The sequence below is a fragment of the Sphaerodactylus townsendi genome, linkage group LG10 (assembly GCF_021028975.2).
Source record: "Sphaerodactylus townsendi isolate TG3544 linkage group LG10, MPM_Stown_v2.3, whole genome shotgun sequence".
Classification (NCBI taxonomy): Eukaryota; Metazoa; Chordata; class Lepidosauria; order Squamata; family Sphaerodactylidae; genus Sphaerodactylus; species Sphaerodactylus townsendi.
The window spans coordinates 63,730,109-63,753,630 of record NC_059434.1 but is presented as its reverse complement, the minus strand read 5'-3'; the positions used below and the strand labels follow the sequence as shown (position 1 = coordinate 63,753,630).

Below are 23,522 nucleotides of genomic sequence, written 5' to 3'. Positions count from 1 at the left end.
GTTGCACCTCATGACTGTAGGTAGAAACATTTTTGCTAGGAGGCTCACAAACCTCATCAGGAGAGCTTTAAATTGAGTTATGTGGGGGAGGGAAACAGGAGGGCAGGAGTTCACCAAGTGCAAGGAACAAAAGTCCAAAGATTATAGAGAGAACTGAGCAAATAGTTCAAGAACCCAACAGTGGCCCTTTCCCCACTTACCTTAAGCCCTGTGCTACTCTCCTAAAGTAGCGCAGGGTCCAGCTGCACTCCCTACTTCAGGGGCGGCGAGAACGCAGCCGCCTCGAAGCTGCCTCTCTCGCGCCTCCTCAGCGCGCGTAATTCCTGGCGCCTTTTCAAATGGCGCCTTTTGATGACCCCATGCAGAGCGTGGGGGTCGTGGGGAAGCCGGGGCGTGTGCCAGGAATTGTGCACACTGGGAATTGCGCGCAGCAACCCTCCGACAAGGGTAAGTGGGGAAAGGGCCAGTGGAAGTGGGGAAAAACCTTAAATACATAACCAGGGAGAATGAACCAGGGCCTTAGATGTGTCTACACTAATGCACAGAGCATGGGAAAGAAGACAAATTTGAACTCTTAACACAGCAAAGCAAATATGATGTAATAGGCATCACTCATGGGGGGAGTCTGATGACTGGAATGTTGTAATTGAGGGGTATAATCTATGTCAGAGAAATAGAACAACTCGGAAAGGAGGACGAGTACCATTATATGTCAGGGATGGTTACACATGTGAGCATGTTCATGACTTAAATCCAGGCCGCCAGATTGAGAGCATCTGGGTAAAAATTAAGGGGAGAGAAACAACAGTGATATCATTGTGGGGGTCTATTACAACCCTCCAAGCCAAAATGAAGAGTTGGATGATGCCTTCCTGGAACAGATTACCAAGTTTTCAGAAAGAAGAGAAGTAGAAGTAATGGGTGATTTCAATTATCCTGATATTTGTTGAAAGTCAAACTCTGCCAAGACTATAAGGTCCAACAAATTCCTTACTGGCCTTGCAGACAATTTCATGATCTAGAAGGCAGAAGAGGAGACAAGGGAATTAGATATTTTAGGTCTGCTCCCAACCAACAATTATGACTTGATTAGTGGAGTTGAAGTGGTAGGATCCTTAGGTGGGAGTGACCATGTGCTCCTGGAGTTTTTTATACAGTGAATATGGGATACCATGCATAGTCAGACACACATTCTGGACTTTAAGAAAGCTGATTTTGTTAAACTTAGGAAACTACTGGATGTTATCTTGTGGTTAAAAATACTAAAAGAGAAGGAGGTGCATGGTGGATGTTTGTTTCTTAAATGTGAGATCTTGAAGGCACAATTTCAAGCAGTTCCAATGAGGAGGAAAAATGAGAGGTGTCTAATGAAACCAGAATGAATGTCTAAAGAACTTTCAACTGAGCTGGGATTTAAAAGGACATGTACAAGAAATGGAAAAAGGGGGAAATCACCAAAAACAAATTCAAATAAATAGCCAGGACGTATAGGGAGAAAGTCAGAAAAGTTAAAGTGCAGAATGAGCTCAGATTTGCTAGACAAGTGAAAAACAATTTTAAAAGGCTTTTTTTGGTTGAGGTAGGGTCACTGCATGGAGAAAATTGCAAAATGCTAACAGGGGACAGAGAAAAAGCAGAAGAGAAGAGGCTCATTCCTGATAGAACTATCTGCAAAGCCAGTATGCAAACCATGGTGTCCCAGCTGCTGATTGATATGGATAGAAAGGTTGTTGAGAAGCACCTGGTTGCATTGGATGTGTACAAATCTCACAGGCCAGACTGTATAGACCTGAGGGAATGCTCAACAAACTTTCAAGAGAGCTTCCAGAACTTTTGGCCATCCAAAACCTTTTGGAAGAAGGAAGATGTGCCACAAGAATGGAGGAGTACAAATGTTTATCCAGTCTTCAAAAAAAGGGATGAAAGATGACCCAGGAAACTACAGACCAGTCAGTCTGACTTCTGTCTCTGGGAAGATATCAGGGCAGATTTTAAAGGGTCAGTCTGTGAGCATCTGAAAATTAACTTGGTGATCCAGGGATTTGTCCCTAACAGATCCTGCCAGACCAACCTTGTTTCCTTCCTTGATCAAATGATGAGATTACTGGAGTGTGGGAACCCTGTTGATGTTATTGAACTTGCTTTCAGTAAAACTTTTGACAGTGATCTCCATGATGTTCTAATAGATATATTGCAGCACTTCACACTCTAGTTAGGGAATAGGGAACTGGTTGGAGAACCACACCCAAAGAGTAGTTGTCAATGGCATTTCATCTGACTCCAGGTGTCCATTGAGACACCTCAGGGCCTGGCTCTGGTAAAGGTAAAGGTAGACCCCTATGCAAGCACCTTGTCATTACTGGCCAATGGAACAATGTCACATTAGAATGTTTAGAGGGCGGTTTGCCACTGCCTTCCCTAGCCATCTGCACTTTACCCCCAGCAAGCTGTGTACTCATTTTACTGACCTCAGAAGAATGGAAGGCTGAGTCAGCCTTGAGCAGGTTACCTGAAACTGACTTCCTTCAGGACAGAGAGTAGTTCAGCAGTGAATGTGCTGCCTAGGAAGGTGGTGAGCTCCCCCTCATTGGCTGCCTTCAAGCAGCAGCTGGATGAATACTAGTCAGAGGTGTTTTAGGCTGATCCTGCATTGAGCTGGGGGTTGGATATAGATGGCTTGTATGGCCCCTTCTAATTTGATGGTTCTGTGAGATAAATATAAAGGGATCTAAAGCACAAAGTTTAAGGCACTTTAATTCAGGACCATCAGAAGTTACCGAAACCACAGTACTATTTTCCCCATCACTTTGCTTTGCAAGCCACCTTGAGCTGGGTCTCTAAATAAGTAGATACCTTTCCCCAGATTTCTAACTGGAAGAAGATGTATGGTAAAATCCAACAGCCTTTACGGTGGCATGACTGATAGTCTGCTCCATTCATACGTGTATGTCCATCACAGTAATTTGTAAATGGTATCTAACCCTTCGGAGCCCTTCGGGGATCGGGCGGTATATAAATTGAATAAATAAATAAATAAATAAATAAATAAATAAATAAATAAATAAATAAATAAATAAATAAATAAATAAACAAACCTGTATCTTTATGCATTTACAACACACAAACCATTGAATGGACATTATGAGGGTACCCAGCAAGCACAGACAATGTGCCACAGCAGTGCAGACATGAAGGATAACTAGATCCCTAGGTTTTGCACAAACCAAAAGCATAAAGATTCTCTCTAAATTCTTGTAATTATGGCTATTTAAGCATATAATAATAATAAGCATTTTATTGTCATTGTGCACGCACAACGAAATTTACAGCAGCATTCCTCGATGCACACAATTTCAGACTCACACATCATCCTCACTTTCCCTTCCTCCACCCATCCCTACACAGCCCCAAACACATCAATACGAAGCCACAGAGTTTAGCATAGCCACAGCTCTGGAGTAGAAGCTGTCTCTAAGCCTCTTTGTTCTAGTTTTGAGGGCCCTGTATCGTCTGCCGGATGGTAACAGTTCAAAGAAAGAGTGTGCTGGATGAGACGGGTCCCTCGGAATATTTTGGGCTTTATTTAGGCTTCGGGAATTATAAAGTTCTTCCAAGGAGGGGAGAGGGCAGCCGATAATCCTTTGTGCAGTAGTGATCACCCTTTGGAGCGCCTTCCTATCTGCCACTGTGCAACTGGAGAACCATACACAGATGCATACCTAAACATATACCTTTCCACCCTTACATAGAGGCATGATACTAATAGACATTGGGGTGTTGTGACCACTAGATGTCACCAAAGGCTTAGAGATAGTTTTCATACACTTAACAAGCTGCTGAACCAATTCAGGTAAAAAAAAATGTTAATGCACTGGACCAGAGCACCCGAAAGAAGTAGGTCCACATCAGAAACCATGATCAACAGTGCTGAATTTAGTTTTGTAATGAAAATCTCAGGTATGTCAATAAGTCTGCCTGCTGATTTATCTTTCTGTCAGGGTGGGTCCAACTACCTCAAGTTTTTTTTTTTATTATTTATTTATTTATTTATTTATTTATTTATTTATTTATTTATTTTCTTGTTTTATACTGCCCCATCCCCGAAGGGCTCTGGGCAGTGTACAACACAAGGGAAAACAATGTAAAATAACTAAAACATTTAAAAGCAGCGATAACCGTAGAAAAACTATTTCTAATAAATCTATATATATAAAAATCTAACAGTGTGTTTGTCCCTGATGGTCTCCCTCAGAAGCTGCTGGACAGATTGCCCCCAAATTTTCACAGGACGTCCCTCCCTGTTGCGGACAGGTAATCGGACCTTCAAATCGCCGAAAATCCATACCTGAGCCAGGTAAAACGTATTTTTCCTGGCGCACCAGGCCATTAGGCTGGTTGTGTTTAACTGCCACCCTTAGAATGTTCGTTCAGCATGTCTGTGGCCTGAAACCTTGGTATGAGGGCTTAGAATGTTCGTGCAGAAGGGAGAGATGAGCAGTGAAAACAGTAAATAGGTAATACTGTTAGGTAATATGAGTGGAAGTGAAACACATACACACTTTGCTGTGTGAGACATCAGGTGGGGTTCCCCCCTCACACACAGGTAACTTTCACTCTCTGTGCCTCACCCACTGCTACCACACAATACACATCCAGCTCATCCTCACACACCTCACTCTGCCCTCCCTCACATCCAACCACCACTTACCCACTTCCTCACCCATATTCGCCACAGCTCTCTTTTACTAAAAGCGAGATGGAGTTTGCCTTTTTCTTCTAAGAAAAACCGTGGGTGGGGGCGAACCAACACTACCGGCTCCGCTACTTTTGCACATGGCCCTTTAAGAACCCAGGGAGCTGGCCTCGATCTGAGCTCCTCATCACGCACTGCCTCTGCTGCCCACAGCTGGGATAGCCTCCTTGCCCCAGTTCTGCACCTTACCCAAGAAACCAGTGACTGTGCGTGTCAACTTCAGCCTCACCCGGACAGCTGGGATTCTATACCTCTGGACAGTCCTCCATTTGTGTGGAAATGGAAAGGGGTAATACCTTATACTACTAAAAAACAAGACAGCACCATATAACGATATGCATTGAAAAGGGAAAGAGGGATTCTATTTGACCACCCCAAAAGGCTATGCTGGGGATCATTGGACCTGCATGGACATCTGTGTGGGTTGCAGACTGTGATGAGAAGGACAATTGCCACAGCAACGGGTGGCTGGGCCTGCTAGTATATAATAAATCTCAATAAGATAAATGGCATTCTACAGCCTATTATTAAAATTCCCTCCCCTCCCCCGGAAGGGAGGAGTGGTGTCCAATATTCTAGTTTTAAAATTCCCTCCCCCTCCAAAAGGGAGGAATGGCGAGTCTCATTGGATGACAGTTGGCCCAGATGTCAAGGGCCAAAGAAGTTGTAAGTTGTAAGTAATGGCAATGCATTCTTGAGATCACACCTTGTTATGCTATCCCTGTAATTTGGTAAGGTTACTTCATACAGAAGAACCTGCATATTAGAGAGATACGTGTTAAAAGTCATGTACACTTCCTTCTGAGTAAAGACACCTGTGTTTATTTGTGGAGATGGCAGGATAGGGTGAGACATGTTTCCCAGATGTTATGCATCCGTCTTTTAATAAAGGCTTCCACAAGAACACAAAATACAGAGTCTAAACTGGCCACTGTGACACTGACATTTGCATCCCAGAACCTCTGCATTCTTCTGGGTTACTCAAGCAGTCATGCTAGTCCTGGTGAATTTCTTGGAACTATGCTAGAGGTATGCCTCTGACTAAATGATAAAAAACAAACATAAACATAAATGATAAAGTTGTCTGTCTGTCTTCCTGGAACAATCTAGATGTGATTGTGTGTGCTGATAAGTTTTTGTATGTGAAGCAAATAAGATGGTTGATTTTGGGAAACCATGTGCATGGAAATGAATAATTAACCTACCCTCATACATGAACCTAACTGAAATCTAACACACCCAAGGCAGCTACTTACCTTGAAGAAAGCCACATTAAGTTTTGTGTGTATGTATGTAGACAGACAGACAGACAGACAGACAGACAGATCTGCAGAACTTTCCCAGTTTTTCATCCATCAAGAGTTACTTCACATCTTTGCTCAACGGAAATAACTTTGCTGAAGTCTTGACCTCCCTGATGACTGTGCTGAGAGTTAGACAGATGGAGTCTGACCCTAGTTGTTCCCATCCTACCTGAAGAGTAGGTTTCAGAAGGTAATGCTGAAGGATTCTTTCTAAGCCCCTTGGAGAGAAAGGGGAGGGGGAACATGATGGCTCATTTTATGTATTTGAAAAGATGTCTCTTAGAGGAGGGCAAGCAGCTGTTCCTTATGGTAGTGGAATATAGGTTTCATAATAATGGGTTTTAATTATGCATGGAAATGTGAAAATATTAGGATTTTTTTAATATAGTAAGAGTAGTTCAGAAGTTAAATCAGTTGCCTGGGCAGGTTTCCTTTCCCTGGCAGTCTTCAAGCAATGGCTGGATGAACACTTGTCAGGGAAGCTTTAAACTGCATTGAGCATAGGGTTGGACGTGATGGCCTGTATGGCCCCATCCAACTTTATGATTTTATGAGCATTTGAAATTGCGTTATATTGAGTTTGCCTTATATTAAACCGGGTACTGGTTCAGATATTTGGAATTCTATCCACAGGAGTGTCACAATGGTTTCCAGCTAATTACCACTGCATGGATGAAGTAATTTCTGACTAGTTTCGATGGATCATACATCATCTGGAATAATGGTTATGATCTTTATCAGAGGTGCTTCTCAGAGTCCTGCCCAGAAATTAGATGGGGGATAATCAGAGAGATGGTATTTTCAGCTGTGGTATTCTAGGATCCCCTCCCAAAAGCATATTTGCCTGGTACCTATGCTAACATCTTTTAGATATCAAGTAAAAGTTGCCTTGCTTAGTGGTGAGCATTTGAACATATAAAAATTACCGATAACAGCTTCTTTCAATATACTGAGTGTGACTGATAGATTCTTACGTCGGTTTTAAGCTGGATATGTTGTTGTATAATATTTTGGAATTATTGATGTTAGTGAGCCAGCATGATGTAGTGGGTAAAGTGTCAGACTACCATCCAGGAAACCCAAGTTAAAATCCTCTCTCTTCCATGAAAACATGTGAGGTGACCCTGGGCCTGGTACACACTCTCAGACTTGACAGTGGCAAATATTTGGATGGGAGCCTTCTAAGGAATACCAGGGGCATAACATGGAAACAGCCAATGGCAAACCACCTGTGAACATATCTTGCCTTGAAAACCCTATAGCTGGGGTGTCTAAGGGCCCTTCCGCACATGCAGAGTAATGCACTTTCAATCCACTTTGAAGCTGGACAGAGGTGTAGCGGGGGAAATGGTGTGGGGGAGGAGGGGTGTGAGGGCGATTTTGCATGATAGGATGGCATGCGCCCAGAGACCTGTGACCCCACATGTCTCTGTAAGTGCTCCGCCATTGAAGCTGGATTTTACTGTGTGGAATAGCAAAATCCATTTTCAAACAATTGTGAAAGTGGATTGAATGTGCATTATTCTGTGTGTCTGGAAGGGGCCCAACTCTGGCCCTCCAGATGCTCATGGAGTTTTATTCCCATAACTCCTGCCAGAATGGTCAATCGGCCATGCTGGCAGAGGCTGATAGAAATCATAGTATGAGTATATGAACATCTGGAGGGCCAAAGCTGGACATCTTTGATCTACAGGGTCACTATAAGTCAGCTGTGACTTGATGGCAAAAAAATTGTTGGTGTTGATTTTTAATTGTTAGTCACTTTGTCTTATAGAAGAAAAACTAGTAGAGACTATCTGCCCAAACTGCCTATGTCTCGTGGAGAATTTCATAAGCATGTCAGTTCAAAAAAGGGGCTTACCTACTTGCCAGGTTGTAACAGGGGAAATGCTGGCCAAAGAATCAAGAGATTTACAAAAGTCTTTCACAGTCCTATATGATTCTTTATTCTGGGGTTGTCTGTTCATTCTGCCAGATACCATGTATAAAATCAAGGACACAATGATATTTACACACATAAGTGGTGGTTAAAAAATAAAATAGCTGTGTTGATCAAATAGCTTTGTTTGCATTTTGTTCACATATAACCCTTTATCAATCCAGCAATCTTTTATTTGCTAAAACAAAAGGTCACCACAATAACAGTTTGATAGGAATTGCTTATGGTATTCTTGCAAAAATCTCACTTTGAAGATGGCTTCTACTTTATTGAGAATGTTGAACTACCCAGTGAGAACTGGGTATTGTGGGTTTTCCGGGCTGAGTGGGCATGGTCTGGTAGTTTTTGCTGTCTGGCCATAGTTACAAAAACTAGCAGATCATGACCATCCAGTCTGGAAAACTCACAAAACTCAGTTGGTTCTAACAATACTCGGTGACAAGTTCAAGAAGTTCTACACTACCATCAAAATTATCCAAGAAAACAGAAATAAATATGTTTGAATCAACTACTTTCCAATTCTGAAACAGAAATGGTGGGTTTAACATACTTAACCAAAGAGGCACGGCCTTCAATGCAAACAGTTTCTCTCTCTGGCTGATTCCGCATGGGCCAAAAACAGCAGTGTGAAAACGGTGTGAAAATGGTGTAAAAGGATTTAAAACAGTGTAAAAGGGTTTGCACTGTTTTCACACTGTTTTCACACTGCTGTTTTTGGCCCGTGCGGAATCAGCCTCTGTGTGCATCAATATAGGAAAGCATTCCCCTCCCGCCATAGCCATCTGAAATATATCAGAATCCTGTGATGGTGAAAGGGAGAATGATGCTTGCAAGAGATAGGTTTAGAGCACTGCAACGGCTTCACTTCTGTAGTCTAACTTGCTCGTTTCCATGGGTGCACATTCCCTCTATCATAGCAATTATGTTTTACGCAAAGCAGGATTGTTAACGACACACTATTCCTTTTCACTTACTCTAGCCTTGTTCATGCCCATCAAAAGGTGCCTTCTTTCTTGTCTTATGCAACAGAGAAAATGGAGATGCAGATCGGCTTTCACTGTGCGCTTTATAAACACCTCTGTGAGGTCACCCTGCCTCTCTTTTCCAGGCTTAATAATCACAGTCTTTGTAATCTCTCAAACATAAGGCACAGTTACCACTTCTATTCTCCATTGTTTTGGCGTCTTAAAGGTTTATACAAAGGCAAAAAGGGAGGGGTGGAGAGATAAGAGAATAGCATCTGTGTTCTGTTTTTATATCTTTTTGAGACAAGTTTTGCTTCATTGTTTTAGTAGTAGTTCCAACACCCTTGGCTCACCTCTGACATATCTCCATTTGGAAGGCATTGGTGAACTTTTAGCAGCAGGTGGAGTAAAAGAAATACAAACAAGTACTTTGAGTGCTTGAACACACCTTCCGGAATGTGTTCATTTCCACTTTAGTGAGCACAGGAGTCTGCAGTCAGACTCACCTAACCCACCTAACCGTGGCTCTTTACAGGAGAAATCAAATCTTGAATTTGGAGCAGTTGGTGGGACAGTACCCACTGTATGTGAAGACAATAGCAGGCGTTTAATGGCATTGAGTGGCTTATTGGAGATGCTTTGTGTGTGTGAAGTGTCTTTGCCTTCTTCTGCAAAGCCTTTGGGAAGGGGCTATAACTCAGTGGAAGAGCATTTGCTTGCCATGTAGAAAGGCCAAGGTTCAGTCCCCAGCACCTCCAGTTAAAAGGACCAAGTAGTAGGTGATGTAAAGGACCATTCTATACCTGAGACCCTCAACAGCTGTTCCTAGTCTGATTAGACAATTCTGATCTTGATCCTTGATAGACTAATGGTCTGATTCAGTATGAGACAGCTTCCTGGGTTCCTCTGCACACTCTTCCTTGCTGGTGTCCCCTCCAAATATTGATCCTGCTTTGCTTTTGAGATCTGAAAAGCTTGGGCTATACCAGGCAGCCTTCCCTCCCTTGAGATCCATTATGGAAAGGAAAATAGAAGTGGGGGAACAGCTGGCAGCAGCAGAAGTGCAAACTATGCAGGTATTTATGTCAGTGCATTCAAACAACTGTGCGGGGTAGTTCCACGCATATTTATTACGTGTGTTGAGATTTCCTATGTGCCATATGCAAATAAAAGGCTCACAACAACCAGTGTTTGATTAACAAATTTATGGATTGTTAATCAATTAGTTAACTATACATCATTTTTGTATTTTCATTTAGGGAAATGGACTTTCTTACACAGGCTCTTTGGTGATCTCTTGCTCTGAGAACCTTACTGGGTAGGCCAAGCTGCTCATAAAACTGCTGTCTGGTTAAAACGTTTAGAAGCAATGATCCCACTGTTCAATAGGCCCAATATCCTCTTGGACTCATCGGAGTTGTTTGGATCTCAGGCCATTCATCTATAGTACTTGTGGTTATTCCCCAAAACACCGGCTATAACATGTTCAATTGGTGATCAGCATGCAAAACTGCCCTGAGCCCGCCGGGGGAGGGCGGTTTATAAATATAATAAATTAAAATTTAAAAAAAAACAATGCGTTGAAAATTATTTATGAACTGTTTCCCTCCCTCTCTAGCCAAAAAAGAAGCAACAGCAAAATTCAATATCTACACGATTAGGCTTTCCATACATATGAAATGAATGGGTTCTTTTGTGTGTATTATTGGAGGCTTTCACAGCAAGAATCAACTAGCTGTTGTGGGCATTGTCTGGTAGTTTTTGCTCCTAACATTTTGCCGTCATCTCTGGCTGACATCTTCAGAGGCATGCCATGGTGAGATGCGTTCCTCTCTGTGAAAGTGTTGTGTGTGTGTGTGTGTTTTCCTTTTCAACACAAAATAAATTCACAGGCTATGTAAGGTCAAAATGGCAGTCAGAGAAAAATGAAAAAGCAGAGGAAGGCATCCCTTTCCTAAAACAGGTGAAATTTTGCATGTTGATGGGCTTTTTAGAAAATGCTTGGCAAGTCCATTCATGTACTAATAAAAGGGAACTGCTGTCCTAGCATTTCAAATATTGGGCCTAATGCCCAATATTTTCTCTTAAGATAAATGAGCAGATTCAGCTTAGAAAAAGATCCCACAATCTCATTTATAAGGTTGGATCCAGCCAGTTTTTTCACTCTTTTTAATTTCCTTTCTTATTACAGCCCTTATTCCACATGGTTTTTGTTTTCGGAAGTCCCATGAGTCCCAGGCTAATCTTTTAGGAGGTCAAAGGGGACCTTTTCCTCCCTTTTTCACTGTAGGAAAGTTGGTTGAACCCAACCCACCACTTTTGGCAAGGTCATTTCTGCATGGCACCTTCCTGCAAACAGCTGTGGCATCTCATGGAGTTTCTCTTCTCGCTATCTTGGGCAACTAAAACTACCTGACCTTGTAGTTATGGGCTACTTCTGTTTTCCTGATGCATGTAGGAAGACAAACTCTGCTAAATGTCCACAGTCACACAACTTCTTTGCCCTGTCTGGCTGACAACTTCCTTTTTCAAATGGTGGATGAAGTTACAAGAGACTTGGCCATACTCAACTTAATATTAATCAGCAAGTAAGAACTAATAGATGGATGAAGGTGGTGAAGACTTTAGGGTGATGTGAGCATGTCCTCCTGGAATTGCTTTTGGGGGGGGGGGGGCAAGTTCATAGCTAGATGCAGGCATATTTTATAGCTAGTTCATAGCTAGATGCAAGTTCATAGCTAGATATGGGCATATTTTAGCTCGGCCGCGGAGACTAATGGACCTGGAGCGGTTCCAGGATGCTCTGTGGGAATCCCCACCCACTGGTGGTACTCTTGATGAGCTGGTAGAGAGCTGGGATTCCAGGCTCTCTGAAGCCATCTAGGCTATCGCTCCAAGGTGCCCTCTCCATACCTGTACCAACCTAGCTCCCTGGTAAACCAGATAGCTCAGAAGAATGAAATGGGATCTGAGACTGCTAGAGCGAGGGTGGCAGTGGGCACTTGACAAGGAGTCATGACACTCATATCGATCTTACGAGAGTACAGTGAAGGATGCGACGCGGGCTTACTTTGCTTCCACTATCGCCACGGCTAGTTCATGCCTGGCACAATTGTTCAGTGTAATTCGGGCACAATTGTTCAGACTCTTACCTCGTCGTTAGGTCCCAGAAGAAATGAATTGACATTAAGCTGTGAGACAATTGCGGACTACTTCACGCAAAAAGTCCTGACTCTCCGCCAATCCCTTGCTGCTACAATTGATACAGTAAGGGAACTGGAGGCCCTTTGGCCGTCTTTGGGTCCTTGTTTGGACCACTTCAGCCCACTCGACCCAGGATGTGGACAGGATGATGGATGCTGTACGATCTACCCCTTGTCTTTTTGACCTGTGCCCTTCCTGGCTGGTGAAAGCTAGCAGGGAGGAGCTAAGGAGCACCTGTTGGATATTGTCAACAACTCCCTTAAGCAAGGAGTTTTCTCAGATCAGCTTAAAGAGTCAGTGGTCCGCCCACTCTTGAAAAGACCGGCCAATTACTGCCCAGTTTCGAATCTTCCATTTCTGGGTAAGATAATTGAGCGAGCAGTGGTGGATCAGCTCCAGTGGTTCCTGGATGATGCAAACATATTGGATCCCTTCCAGTCCAGCTTCTGTGCTGGTCATGGGAACGAGACAGTGCTGGTTGCCATTATGGATGAACTCTGGCTTCACATGGATAGAGGTGGTGCTGGTGTTGTTAGATCTCACTGCAGCATTCGATGTGGTAGATTATTACCTTTTGGTCCACTGCCTCACCGGTATTGGAGTTTGGGGTCAGCCTTGTGATGGCTGGCTTCATTTCTCCAAGGCTGAGGACTGCAGGTGGTGTTGGGGGGAGAGAACTCCAGGCGTCATCCCATAACATGTGGGGTGCCACAGGGGGCGATCCTCTCCCCAATGCTTTTTAACATCTACATGCACCCCCTGGCAGGTATAGTCCAGAGTTTTGGCTGCAGTGCCATCAGTATGTGGATGACACGCAACCCATTTTCACGATGGAGGGCCACCCATCTTCAGCCCCTGCTGTTCTCCAGCATTGTTTAGACACTGTTGCTGGTTGGTTGAGTGCAAGTCGGCTGAAGTTAAATCCTACAAAGACAGAGGTCCTGTGGCTGGGTTGGGGAGTGTCCGGCGTCCTTTGGCCTGCCTATGCTGCATGGTGAGGCTTTACAGCTTGCCTCATCTGCCAAAAGCCTAGGGGCTATTCTGAATCCAGCTTTATCACTGGAGGCCCAGGTCACCTGGATAGCCCAGATGGCTTTTTACCATCTGCGGCAGGCACGGCAACTGGCCGCGTACCATTCCCATTCTGATCTAGCCACTGTGATCCACACAACTATCACCTGCAGGTTAGACTACTGTAACTCGCTCTACACAGGCTTGCCTTTAGCCAAGATCCAGAAATTAAAACTCATCCAGAATGCAGCAGCCAGGCTGCTTACAGGTAATTCAAGCAGGGAGTGGATTACGCCTATTCTACACTATCTGCACTGGCTGCCGACCAAGTTCCGAATTGTGTTTAAAATGTTGATTTTGACATTTAAAGCCATTCACGGCCTCGGACGTGAATACCTGAGGGACCACCTCTCCCCATATTGCCCTGTCAGGCCCCTCCCTGGCTCCTTGAAGGAGGACTTGTGATCCCTGGCCCAAAAAAGATCTGGCTCGCCTCTACAAGGGCCAGGGCTTTTTCAGCCCTGTCCCCTACTTGGTGGAACAGGCTCCCTAGGGAGATCAGGGCCCCGCGGGACTTGCAGAGTTTTTGCAGGATCTGTAAGATGAACCTGTTTCACCAGGCATTTGGCCAGCCTGGTTAAATACATCTACCTTTCCATCTGGCCTCCCATGGGCACGGGGGTGTGGGGGAGGGGAGAGCAGTCAGGCATCATCTGAATATTTTATGGGTTCTTGTTATGATGAATACCGATGTTTTAAATTCTGTTTTTATGTATGTTTTAAAACTGTTGTTCATCGCCCTGAGCCCTTAGGGGGAGGGCGGTATACAAAACTAATAAAATAAATAAATGAAATAAATGTGTCAGATTTTAGTAGGGCAGGTTTCAATGAACTCAGAGGCATGACAATCTTTCTATGGTCAAAAATGCAGGTAGGGAAAGGAACAAGTAAAGGGTCGGTTCTTCTAAAACAAGAGAACTTCAAGCTTAAGCTATCACTATTCCAACAAGATGGAAACATGGTAGGAAACCCAGGAAGCTGATGTGGATGAACAGAAAACACCATGATGAGGTAAGGAAGAAAGTTGAAATGTTAAAGAAATGAAGGATATACCTCTAAAGAAGGGTATCTGAAGGCTGCTAGGCATCAGGTCGGCCTAAGCTCAGAGTGAGTTGAGGCTGACCAGAGAGGTTCACAAAAATAAGCAAAGCTTCTTTGAGTATGTGAGGCACAAGAACAAGGCAAAAGATGCTACAGGCCCAGTGTGAGGTGAAAATGGGGAAACTCTGACAGGACAGGCAGAAAGGTACTACCTGGGTATTAGCATTTCTTTTTATATAAAGAGTAATTTTGCAGTTGAATCAGCTGCATAAGGGGGTGGCGACTTCCCGTTCACAGGCATTCATCTAGCAGTGACCGAATGGACACTTGTCATGGATGCTTTAGGGTAATCTTGCATTGAGCAGTAAGTTGACTAGATGGCTTCTATGCCCTTTCCAACCCTTATAACGCCATAAATAAAGCATGCTTCTGAATTCCAAAAGCACTACAGCTATGTTATCATAAGATGAAAACATGTTGGATGGATTAAAGAAATAATTGTTTACGAGATACTTTCTTAGAACACAAATTGAAATTTGAAGTAATTTCTGCGCTCATTATTTCAGAAAAACGGATTGTGAAAAGAAGTCCTAGAAAATTCAAGTCTATAGCACTTTTGAGGCACAAGAATCATGACTAATTGAACTAAGATCATGACTAAGATAACATTCATGTATACATAAATGAACAAACAGGCTTGTACACAAATGGGCTTCCAACAATTTGTTTCTATGTTAAATCCATGTTTATTGCTTGAGGTTTTTTTTTATCACAGTGGAGATTAACTTATTCTTAATCATCCGGTCAGTCTTGTGTACTTTCTTCAATACAAAAAGCATCAAAACCAATTCATCCATACACTCTAGGTTATGTCACTCTCCCACCATTCATTGCCTCTTTGCATTCCTATAATTGCCACATATTGATAGGATTGTAAAAAGATAAAGGTAATAGGCTTATTTATAATATTTTCTTCAAGTATCTGGAAAGCAGTACAATTGCTTGTACTGAATTTTAGAAACATATTTTCAATGCTACTTTATTGCTAGTAAGATTGAGGCTCCTGATGGGACAAAATGAAATTTCATGTCACCATGTATGAAGATGATCTTAGCATTCTGTACTGTTTCGGAATTCTTCCTATGTTAGTGAACAATACTCAATAAATGGACCCCACACACTGCTGTCAGACATGGGATTTAAAAATGCAAATAAATAAAGCATACACTCACAACATGTGTAGTGCAAATTCCAAGTAAACAGAATGACGTGGAAATTAATAACTCATAGTTGCCAACGCTGGTTCAACAGGACACTCCTGATTTCATATCCAATGCCCTGTACCAGTACAGTAATTCAAAGAGTGTTGTGCCAAAAGGCTGTTGTGGACAGAGAAAGAAGGAAATGTTCTAATTATGGACTCAAACTTCTACTAAGATTGTGGCAACCAATCAAAAGGATAGCTTCCACTTTATTTCAAGAACAGATGTTGGCAACTATGTAACATGGACTGTGTGACCCAGATCAGTATAAGGAGCACAAGTATAACTATTGAAAGTGAACCTCTGAAACACTGTGATTTAGAGAGAGAAAACGTAATTATAATGATGCCCACAGCAATAATGCAGTAATTAGAAGAAAAGACATTCAACTTTATAACACATCTCCTCAGTGGTTTGAGTCTGCATTGTTCAAGAGATATATGGCAAAACCTTCTCCAAAGAACTTGGGAATTTCCCTCTACTTCATTTATTTTTGTTCACTATTCAGTCTATCCACATAGCCCTTATAATGCTTGGAGTAAAACACCTTTACAATGCTGTAAATTATAGATATGAAGAAAGGCAAAAACGAAATGGAAAAATTCATAAATAAAATTACAGCATGCTGTACTCCTTGTGAAGAGTCAAACATATTAAAAGTCTGCTATACTGTTATATTTTTCAGTGCTTTTTAAGAATATGATCTATATGGCTGCATTTTGATTCTTAACTGCTGTGTACCAAACTCTACAAAAGATGACTGTGTGACATCATTCTTAGATAACAAACTGAACCTTAGACAAATAAAACAAAGGTATCTCTGCTAGCATGTGAATGAATCTAAGAAAATAGAAAACACCCTTGCAAGTAAAGGGAAACTTTTTTCTTATCTGGGACAAACATGTTTAGAATTACAAATGGAGAGTCCATAAATATACATTGAATTGCATCAGAGAATTAAGGCTTCTAAAAACTTCAGTGCCAGAATAGCCTTTCTGCATCAGTATTAATAAAATACGTTTTGTATTTTAGGTTGTGCTTTTTTAAAAAAACAGATTTTCCTTAGTTCTTCAGAATTTAATCGCATAAGATTACATACTGTAGGGGAGCGTTAGAACTGTTTATTGAGGTTTTACTTTAAGTAGGTGTTAGACTAAGTTACAGTTATAAAATTCAATTCTAGAATTGATTCACTACTAATGTACATGGGGTTGTTGGCTCATTTCACCTTTTTTTCATGTTTAATGTGGCCATTTCTTCTATACTTGCCATTCAATATCCCATTTTGGTAATGTCCATTAACAGCAGTATGTTCATCAGCAGACCAAAGATGTCTGCTCTGCTTGCGCACAAATTTTGCCATCCTGGCCAAAATGTAGCAGAGTAAGGCAATACCAAGAAGTACAACAAAGGCAATATCCAATAAGAAATACTGGTATAAAGAAATGGTGTAAACAGCAGCACGTAGATGTTCCGCTCCATTGTGCCGAAGGATATAATTAATCCAGTAGACTGATCGCTCGACAGGATGACCAGGCTGGTCTTTATGAATTTCAGACAGCTTCCGAGCCTGTTGTCGATAACTGTGTAAAGCAAGAAGACAAACTCAGCAAACTCAGAGCCTCATTAGCCATTGATTTATCATCCACCCATAATTTCATACACATTAAGCTATTGGACACATAGGCCTAGATTCCATTACTTACTTACTTCGGTGTGGCAATGATTTCAGTAGAACAAGGAAAGAAGAAGAGTTGGATGTATATTCCCCCTTTCTCTCCTGTAAGGAGACTCAAAGGGACTTATAATCTCCTTTCCCTTGCTCCCCCCTCCAAAAAAAACCTCCCTATGAGGTGGGTAGAGCTGAGAGAGCTCCGAAGAAGTATAACTAGCCCAAGGTCACTCAGCTTGTGTTGGAGTGCACAAGCTAATCTGGTTCACCAGATAAGCCTCCACAGCTCACGTGACAGAGCGGGGAATCAAACCTGGTTCCCCAGATTAGAGTGCATCTGCTCTTAACCAGTACACCACGCTTCAATTTCCATATCAGTGAAAAATAGGCACGAAGAAAAGAGAAAAAGACATAATTACCTGGGATTATTAATAACTTCCACCAAAGCAGCATATAAATTATCATCAGTTATAGTCTTCCAGTTTAGTAATATCCCCATGCCTTTGGACTGAACTCGGGTCATAGTGTCATAATGATCTCCAAAGAGAGGAATTCCTACCACAGGCACACCATGGTACATAGTTTCAAAAATGCTGTTCAGACCACCATGACTAAGGAAGGCCTTGATATTAGAGTGACCTAAAGAAGCAAAGGCAAGTTAGAGGAAGAACTGCTTTCCTTGTAAATTTATTTTATCATCCAATACAGGCGAAATCAATGAATCTGAAACAGGAATTAACCTAACCATTGTCATTTGAATGAGCTGAACTTCTCCTGTCTCACTAAACTTGGAGTCCTCTGCTGCAGCCATAGCTGAAAATCATGAAACAAAGTCATAGCTTCCTGATCTACCTCATCTTCCATTTTTAAAACTATACAGGAGATCAAAAATCTGAATCCTTGCTTCCTGATGTTAGCAGCAATAACTTGAACAAAATCAAATGGTTTACTTTCCCAATGACAGCAGATCAGAGCGTGATGAATATCTGCAGTGAGCACAGAGAAAGTCTGCCTTCAACATCACGTTAGCAGCAATAAGTATGGATTGTGGTACACTTATATTAGTTTCTATTACTGTTTTGGTGCATTAGAAAGAGCATGTTTACATCATGAATGGCAAGCATTTACAAATTATATAATTATTGGTCTTTATAATGAAGCATTCTTGAAGAATAGAGTGAGTTGATTAAACCGTCCATTTTGCATAAAGTGTATACAAACAACTCAAATAAGTTTACTATCAGTCTGGACTTATGCAACTGAGTAATCTATTCCCCTATACACATTTAGGTTTCAAAAGCATTCTACATGTGTACTCCTGGGACCAAATATCGAGTTATTTGTATTTGTGTCTTCAGAACACATATTTTAAAAAGCATAAAAAGAGTTTTGATGGGTCAGACAGGTGTTCCATGTAGCCCAGCATCCTGACTCACACAGTGGCCAACCATTTCCCACAGTACTCACCAAGCAAGTCATTTTGTGGTAACCATTCTATGAGTTTTGTATTGTTGCCTAAATTCTTAGGTTTACTTCCTGAAAACCTAAAAAACACAAGGAAAAAAATTCAAAATCACTCTCACAGTGAAAAAAAAAGCATATATGAATTTGTCTGTCACTTTTCTACTGATCAAAATGACATGTAGCCAAAGGTTATAATCCTCTGACAGACAAACTGAATATGAAGAATGATTCAAATATAAACAATAAAGATATCAAAGCATGGACAGAATGTTACAGATTTTCTAGTGATCAAACCTTGTGTTTTGGAAATGTTTTCTGTGATATCATTCAGCATACCTCCTTTCCTTTCTCCCTGTTGTTTTGGGGTGCGGGGTGGGTGCCCCCCCCCCCCGGTCCTTAGCACTTCAGTTGCATTTATTCCACAGGCTACTGCTGAAAAATATTATTCCTTATGGTAATGAGATGTACTCCATAACACAGAAGAACAACCCTCCCCCCATTTCTTCTTTTAAGCAGGTGCTCTAGCATTACTTCAGTTACATTTTGAAGCATCAATAAAAAAATGTTGCTGCCTCCATTTCCACTATGGAAACCTATCAACTCGAATATGGAACCCAAAAAACTCCTGGAGTAGGCACCTTTACCTGATGGACAGAAACATGCAGTCTACTCCCCATACAAAATTCTACTTTTTTGGGCCAAATTTCATCTGCAGAAATACATGATTGTTACTGCAGCAGTCCCCAGTTGCATGCACCAATCACCGTTAATTTGTCCCAGTGTCTCAGTATTGTATTATTGATGCAATTGTCTCCCAGCTTCAAAATCACTCTCTGCCCCAGCATTACACCATTAGTTTGATATGAAATTGACAAAGCTGATCCAACCAACTGTTCCAAGCCTGCCTCTAGTGACAAGCGAATCTATAACAGTTTAGTTTGACACTTGGGGAAAGGGGTAGACTGGTGCAGTTAGAACCCGTTTGTGTGTCAGGCTCCAACTTGTAACACTGCTTAGGGAAATTTTCCTAATTCCTATTTACTCTCTTTCTCTTTTAAATCCAAAATTCAATTTCTTTTCCTCTTTTTAGGAATCTGGAGTCAGTTTCTAATCAATTGTTTTGATAAAGATACTTTGAAAGAGAGGAGGGACAGGAAGGGGAGGTTCTGCAAACTTTCAGAATTTTACTCAGTAGATGCTCAGAGGCAAACAATTTTTCTCAGAACTTCCTATAGTCCTGCAAAATCATTTCCCAGTGGATGTAACATAAAACAACTTAAAAGGCTGAAGTTATAAAAGGGTGCACTGATTTTTCTGCAGAGAGAATTGGAGTAAAAAGAGAATAGGAGGAATTAATGGATATATAAAATGTGGTCTGAAATAGGAATTCCCCTCTGCATAGCGATGCTACTAAACAGGTGCTTCGGCTGTACAAGTCTGTCAGAAACAGTCTATTTCAAGGGAAAGGCTTTAATGATAAAAGATTGAAGATATAATCCAATGTTTTTTAAAGTCTTACAGAGCAACCCAGAGGGAGGGAAGCAGCTGTGTGTGGCTGGGGATGGCACATCTACGGCGCAACTGAATTGCCTCCTAAGCAGTTTGCTGTGCTGCAGCCAGCCCCAGGATGGCAGAGCAAAGCCCATCTGCAGACCTGGAATAGCAGTGCAGCAGCACCAGCATGGAGGAGGCGGGGCAGATGTCCTGATGGACCAGATAGCTGCCATCTATCAGAGAGGCTGACATATGGAGGAAGAAAGAAGCCAGCTTAGGGGCAGGAAGGGCGGAAGAAGGCAGATAAGCTCCTACCCGTCATCTGACTCCAGCTCCTGAATGGGATGAGGAGAAGGATTAGGGTATAGTCCAAAACCCAAGGGTGGGAGGAAACGATACCCCAGTTAAAGGCATCCAGATCCCCATGATAGACCCCCCAGAGAGGGACCTGCTCCATCACACTGTGATCAGTTGACCTGAAAAGTAGCCAGACTGACATGAGTATTATGTGCTTAGGGAAAGGGTCTGCCAGGTGCTCATATGCAGCCCTCCTCCCCACCCACAGTGCTGAGAGTCTTCTGCCCCCACCATATGGTATGGGCACGCCCACGCCAAGGCAATGCAGAGCATTCTGGCATTCACCTCCGAAGAGGTTCCTTGAAAAGGTGAAGGGGCAGCAGCACTTACCACGTTTCAAACTCCAGCTTCCTGTGAGAGTATTCCAGGTCATCATTGGAAGTGACATTTACCCAGCAATAGGGTCAGGTCACCTCGACAGCACCCCCCCCCCCACCTTTGAATTGCACTGTTAAAAGTCTGTGACAGTAAACTTGAATTTCAACCAGAAACTGTGAATAAGCACCAGAATCTGAGCCAGGTTGTTCATAGATTGAATTTGGAAGCCTATGCAGGCTGGTTTTTAAAAATTCTGTTAACAAAAGCAAATAATCTTTTTAAACCTTATCTCAGATTATTTCAGTGTCCTACTACATATTTTACAGACATTACCATATATTTTAAGTGAGGGAGCAGAGGTGTGAGGAAGGTCATATTTAAATGAGCTTGATGCCCCAAAACATTGTAGTACATCCCCTCAATTTTCGTCACAGAAGTATTCTGGCATGCGTTGAGAATCAGAAAACAAAAGTGAAATAAAATTAGTGATGAATGTCAAAGAGGAGAGGCAAGTTTCACAAATAAGCTGGAAGCCAAAGGAGACCAAAAGAACACCTTAAACCACTTTTTGATTGAGGAAAACTACTATGATACAATGATTTTGTATAAGCAAGCTGGTGTCCAAATGCAACTACTTCAAAATATTTGAATACAATACCTTTTATCTGCCCTGTTTCAAACACCTTACATTTTTTATAAAACTCCTTACTTTTACTACTGGCCTGTGTGGTTGCAGTTTCTACAACAAAACTGACTTCTACCACGAAAACTATTTTCAACATATTACAATTACAGATATCCATGCTATGATAATTACTTGATTTGGAAAAGCTACCAAATGCAAAGCTTTGATTAAAAAAAACAGCCTTGCCTCCCTGGCTAGATCTGTGCTCCAAAAGATTTTCAAATAATAATACACTAAATAAAAAACAAGTATGCTCAGAAGGAACACTAAGCAAATATGTTTAGAGTTGGCAGGTTGAAAAGAAAACTCAGCTCAAAAACAATACTAAATTATGAGACTATTACGTAATATCTGGTTGAAATATTTACTTCTCTTTGTTGGAAACTTTAAACCATTCTCTTTTCATCTTCTTTCACACCTGCTGTAGATGATAACTAGAAAAGGTAGCAAATAAATGGTGGGGGGGAACCGTCTTAGAACAAGCACTGCCTGTGTTGGGTATCTTCTTGCTCCACCTTCCTAGCCAGCATCTATGTGCCATAAAAATGCTTTAACCCTACTGAAAAAAAAAATGATTACGCTTACCTCCAAACAACTCTTTGAGGAAGTCTTGCCAGAGCATGTGCCAATTTATGAGCTATATCTTCAGACAAATATTTTACTCCTGCTCCAAATGAAACGAGAACAAAGCCATTTTCATTAGCACCATCCACCCATGTTTGGAGATCCTAAAGAAATAGAAACTTGTTGTCAAGACAAGGAAGCACAATGTGACTAACATTATCTTTAAATACTGGAAATGTAAAGGGTGGGATGCAGAAAATCGGCAGAATTACAAAGATTCAGTTGAAGCTATATCAACAATTTATTTATCAGCAGCATCCGGTCCCTATATGTGAGGTCTGGGTAAAATTAAAACAACACTGCTTTGCGTCAAACCAAGGAAGAATATGTAGACTATCCAAGGGAAAGGAAACTTCCACCAGCTCACACAGGAATCTCTGCACTTACGGCCTTGGGAGTTAGAAAAAACAAGGTACCAAACAAAAAGTCCAGGCACATCACTGTAGACAAATCCTTTCTACTTTCTCTCAGGCCCATAAGAAAGGACATACTGTGCAATCAGACCACTAGTAAATAATACATCCTGCTGTATAAGCTGCTGAGGGGATCCAGAAGGCCTCTTATCACTGCTTCATAATGGTGTACAATGCTTGAGATAGCTGTGTCATTGCATACTTTTTATGCACACAGGATCTAGATACATGAAATAGATACACCTGGCCTCCCAGGACCTCTAAAGCCTGGTTAAGTGAACAACAGCCTTCACAATTTGCTCTCTGTGCATGCAAAGAAAGATGGCATTGTGGCCAAAGAATGTAGCATGAAATCCATGTTTATTTCCTAAAATAATATCCTGCAACCAAGAAGTAATATCCTGCAACCAAGAAGTATATGCAAAATAACATCCTTTTAGCTGCAAATCTTATAATGGTTTAGTATTCAAAAACTGGAAAACTAGTCTTTTTTATGTTTCAGAAGGAAAAACAGACACCACAAGAAATACAGGCTTTACTGATAATCATTCCTACTGGAAATAACAGCTTCCCCACAACTTACTTGCTTTTTGATGATTCTGCTAACATTTTCCAGTCACAGCTTCATTAATCAAAGGTAAGTCTTGATATTGAACATTTACTTAAAAGGAAAATAAAACCAACTTGTCTATGAATAAAGCAATTTATTATGTACACGTGTGAATGAAACTGTGTTTTATACTGAAAGTATAAATTTGTGGTAAAGAACCTGTTGGCTGTGCAGAGGTGCTCAAATTGCAAGTCAAAACATCAAAATAGCTAAACAATAGATAAGAAACCCCATGCCTTGTTTCTTTACTACCGTGTTTCCCCAAAAATAAGACAGGGTCTTATATTAATTTTTGCACCAAAAGAGCCATTGGGGCTTATTTTCAGGGTAGGGCTTATTTTAGGGG

General features: G+C 41.6%; 1 protein-coding gene across 1 annotated transcript in view; it reads right to left on the bottom strand.

Moving 5' to 3' along the window:
- Positions 1–14,985: 14,985 nt before the first annotated feature.
- UGT8 (UDP glycosyltransferase 8) overlaps positions 14,986–23,522 on the bottom strand; it is a 55,607-nt gene continuing 47,070 nt past the window's right edge. The window contains exons 3-6 of the mRNA XM_048509930.1: positions 22,115–22,257; positions 18,679–18,755; positions 17,631–17,850; positions 14,986–17,122 (exon numbers count right to left, since the gene is read on the bottom strand). Of these exons, the coding sequence (XP_048365887.1) occupies positions 16,759–17,122; positions 17,631–17,850; positions 18,679–18,755; positions 22,115–22,257 (804 nt within the window). The 3' untranslated portion in view covers positions 14,986–16,758. The remainder of the gene's footprint in view (positions 17,123–17,630; positions 17,851–18,678; positions 18,756–22,114; positions 22,258–23,522) is intronic.